Consider the following 4,468-nt stretch of genomic DNA (forward strand, 5'->3'; position numbering starts at 1 on the left):
AAAATCAGCAAAACACTAGCTAAAGGTTAAGATTAGGAACACACTATGTATAGGTTAAGATTTGGAAAACACTAGCTAAAAAGCTAAATCAGCAAAACACTAACTAAAGGTTAAGATTAGGTAAACACTAACTAAAAGTTAAGATTAGGAAAACAATAGCTAATTGTTAAGATTAGGAAAACGCTAGCTAAAAGCAAAAATCAGCAAAGCACTAGCTAAAGGTTAAGATTAGAAAAACACTATGTATAGGTTAAGATTAGGAAAACACTAGCTAAAAGCAAAAATCAGCAAAACACTAGCTAAATGTTAAGACTAGGAAAACACTAGCTAAAAGTTAAGATTACGAAAACAATAGCTTAAAGGAAAAATCAGCTAAACACTAGCTAAAGGTTAAGATTAGGAAAACACTAACTAAAAGTTAAGATTACCATACCATTTTATTTATAGAGCACTTAAAACAGCGACAAGGCCAACCAAAGTGCTGTACAGACAGAAAAACAGGTAACACACAAAGCAAAATACAAAATGAAGTCAATCAGAAATATAGACATGAAAACGATGCAGATAATGATGACAAACCAGTGTGAAGCGTACAGGTTCAAAACACAGATCATCTGGTGTTGAATGCTACTGAATAGTAGTGAGTTTTTAAACGGGACTTGAAAACCGAGAGGGAGGGGGCCTGTCTGACAAGCAGAGGTAACTCGTTCCATAGTCTTGGTCCTGCTACAGAGAAGGCCCTGTCACCTCTGCGCTTAAGACGAGTTCCTGGAACTGTGAGGAGCAACTGGTTTATTAGGATTAGGAAAACAAGATTAGGAAAACACTAGCTAAAGGTTAAGATTAGGAAAACACTAGCTAAAAGCAAAAATCAACAAAACACTAGCTAAAGATTAAGATTAGGAAAACACTAGCTGAAAGCAAAAATCACCAAAACACCAGCTAAAGGTTAAGACTAGAAAAACACTAGCTAAAGGTTAAGATTAGGAAAAAACTAGCTAAAAGCAAAAATGAGCAAAACACTAGATAAAGGTTAAGATTAGGAAAATGCTAGCTAAAAGCTAAAATCAGCAACAACAAAAAAAACTAGCTAAAAGCTGACATTAACAATTGACAAAATGAAGAAAATAGAAGGTAAAAGATAATGTCAACAAGCACTTATCCGAATGTAATCAGCAGTCATAAAAGCTGAAATTATTGAAACAGTAGCTAAAATATAAAACCAGCGAAATACAAGCTAAAGGTTAATACTTGCAAAAAACTAGCTAATAGCAAAAACCAGCAAAGCCAAAGGTTAAGACTAGAAAACACTAGCTAAAAGCTAAAGTTTGCAAAAAAAAAATAACTTGATAAAAGCTAAAACACAAGCTAATAAAGACAAACCAGCATGTTCGACAGGAAGTGAATTCACTGAGTAGTTTGCAAAGAGCATCAATATTTTTATTCACTTATTTTGTTTAGGAGAAAATATAAATAATGTTAAATATCTTGAACTATATGAAAGTTATTAAAGCTAAATGTCTTAGCTAAAATGGTCTGGATGAGTTGAACTTGTTGAAATGCTGTGTTTAAAAAAACGTCCAGAAGAAGCTATAAAAAGTCAAATCCACAGTGTTGACTCAACATTCACTCAATGAGAAACGACCCCGAGGTGCAGACGTTGGTCCGAAGGTTTTGATTCTCGTGTTTTGGTGTTTTCCTCAGACGGTGAAGCAGGAGAGGACGTGGTGCGTGCGCTCGCAGAGCTCCGAGCTCCTCCAGGCTCTGCTGGCCTGGGTCAGGACACAGTGGGAGGCCATGTTCGGAGTGAAGCTGCAGACAAGTCTGCAGGACAAAGCAGCGTCGTTTTTGTGTTAAAAATAAAACAAATGTTCAGAGCATGAGCGAGCCTTTGTTTCCTCCCGTCACCCTCCTCGATGCTTTCAGCCAAGAAAGCTCCACATCCAGAACAAAATGACGCGCATCACGCTGAACTTCTCTGAAATGGACTGTGCTTTGTCATCGCTGCCACCGGAGGCGCCGTCGTTCATTTGTCTTTTAGCAAAATACCACATGGTTTAACACAGAACTGAATAAATGCTCAGAAGGTAACCCAGTGTTTCCCCTATCACTATACAAGCAGGGCACACCGCCCTGTCAACAGAACCGAGCGCCCACCATCCCGGTCACCAACTACCTGCACTGACGTAGCGCTAAGCTAGCAGCGCGAAATACAGACGTGATAGCTAAAAAGCTAGGTAGCGCTCTGCTTCCCTCACGATGAGCCGATTCCCAACTCCACATGAGTGCCCTGCCAAGACAAGTAATGTATGGGAAACACTGTAACCACCTACAACCAAATTCAAGGTAGCCAACACGGCTAATTGGAATTAGCCTATACAAGAACAAGTGAAACTTCCAGATGTGAAATGAGACTTGGTGTGGTAGTAGCTGAGGGTCATTCACAACACATGATCATGAGTGTAATTGTTTTTTTCTCCAGGTTTGACCAAAACAGCTAAAACTCCCTCATTTCTTCATCAGATCATGTCAGTCTACAGCTGTGGCGTGATGGGTGATATTCATCCCTCCACCATGAATTTCCTCGACAGATGTGCACCTTTTGGTCCTTAGAGTTTGGCTTAAGAGAGTTAGAGGTTTTGCCTGAAATGCCTGTCGCCCTCGTTGACCCGTTAATGCGCAGGGGTCCTCCGCCGGTGTCTCATTCAAGTGTCACATGCTGAGCCTCTCCAAGTCTCCAGCACCGTAACCGTTTCTCCAGTTAGAGTCTACACTTTGTGCAAGTGATCAGATCTAAAACAAGTTTAACTCGACGTAATTTCTTTGGTTTCCACAACAGACAGGCGTTCTGCTGTATGCTGCGTGCACGGAGGCTGATAAAACCCTTATTGTTGTCTTTACTTGTTTTCTAAAACTGATGTAAAGTGCTCTCGTTTATTTTTATATAAATGTATCATGAAAACTCAATGAGAAAAGTTGTGATTGTGTTATTTCACCATGCATACATCAGAAAGGTCAGCTTATTCTGGACAGTATGAATACAAATTTAGATTTTGTAGCTTTTGCACTTGTTGAAATACAGTAGTCCATCACTTATTGCAAGGATTATGTTCCAGACATCCCTGCGATGGGTGAAAATCTGCCAAGTAGGGACAGTATATTTATTTGAGTATTTATATATATTTAAGGCTTTATAAACCCTCTTCCCACACACTTGCAATGTTTTAAACTCTAAACACTCTATAAGAGCACAGTGAAAGAGAGCTAACGGCATTCGCTCCAATGCTAATATACATGTTAGTGCAAGAGCTAATGGCATTAGCTCTGGAACTAATGCTATTAGCTCTGGGGCTAATAGTGTTAGCTCCAGAGCTAATAGCATTAGCTCCAGATGTAACACGTGTTAGCTCCAGACCTATTAAACATTGTAGCCAGTGGTTAATTTGAACCGGATCCTGCCGGAACAAAATCCGGGAACTCTCATTTTGACCGCTCTGATCCGGCAACTCAAATCTCCACCCCCTAAAAGTCCAAAGTCATTGCGCATTTTTATTTTGATTATTAAAAATACAACGAGAGGAGATGTTGCCCAGTCTGTGGAGTGGATGTTCCGGCCGCACCACGCTCCTGCCCAGCAGAGATGCGGACTGCATGTCCCACGGGGAGCGTCTTCATCCACCTTCAACTGTGTGCCCTGATTGTTTTACGCACAGCGTCTCCAGACAGCTCTGCAGGACACACACACAACTGCTGTATCAGAACTCCTACATACATCACTGTAGTGCATAACATTTCAGACATAATAAATAAACTTACAGTAAAAAAAAAGAAAAATACAAGTGAAGTGTTCGATGTGTATTAACATCACGTATCAAAACAACAGAACTCAATTGTCAAAATAACAGTGATCAAAATGTCGAAAAGACCGTCCAATTTATTACTTAAAACAAAATAATGGAAGCATTGTCTTTAGCTGGACAACTGAGAATTGAAGCACCGAAGTGGCAGTAGAGACTGGAGCAGAACAACACGTAGGACTGAATTCAGCAGAGTTCGGGTCAGACTGTGTGTGTGTTTGGGGGGGGGGGGTGTTAGGACGCTTGACAGAATCGGAGCTGCATTCACACACACAGGATTGTTAATTGTTCTTTCACTCTAAAATAGTAATTTCATCCATCCATCCATTTTCTTTACCCACTTCTTCCAATTGTCCAACAATCACTGTGCGAGGAGCGGGGTAAACCCTGGACAGGTTGCAAATCCATCACAGGGCCATATACAAACAACCATTCACTCTCTCACTCACACCTAGGGACAATTCAGAGTTACCAATCAGTCTAACATACATGTTTTTGGTCTGTGGGAGGAAACTGGATTACTCGGAGAAAAACCATGCATGTACGGAGAGAACATGCATACTCCACCCAGAAAAGCCCCCAGACCGGGATAAGAACCAGGGACCTGCACG

The 4,468-nt window shown here is 40.6% G+C and overlaps 1 protein-coding gene across 1 annotated transcript in view; it reads left to right on the plus strand.

The window, feature by feature from the left end:
- Nucleotides 1-2,091, plus strand: part of LOC119428657 (serine/threonine kinase 11 interacting protein) — a 97,748-nt gene extending 95,657 nt beyond the window's left edge. Inside the window, exon 25 of the mRNA XM_037696327.1 lies at nucleotides 1,705-2,091. Coding sequence (XP_037552255.1) covers nucleotides 1,705-1,857 — 153 coding nt within the window. The 3' untranslated portion in view covers nucleotides 1,858-2,091. The remainder of the gene's footprint in view (nucleotides 1-1,704) is intronic.
- The last annotated feature ends 2,377 nt before the right edge of the window (nucleotides 2,092-4,468 follow it).

The sequence above is a fragment of the Nematolebias whitei genome, chromosome 23 (genome assembly GCF_014905685.2).
Source record: "Nematolebias whitei isolate Nwh7 chromosome 23, NemWhi1, whole genome shotgun sequence".
In the NCBI taxonomy this organism is placed as follows: domain Eukaryota; kingdom Metazoa; phylum Chordata; class Actinopteri; order Cyprinodontiformes; family Rivulidae; genus Nematolebias; species Nematolebias whitei.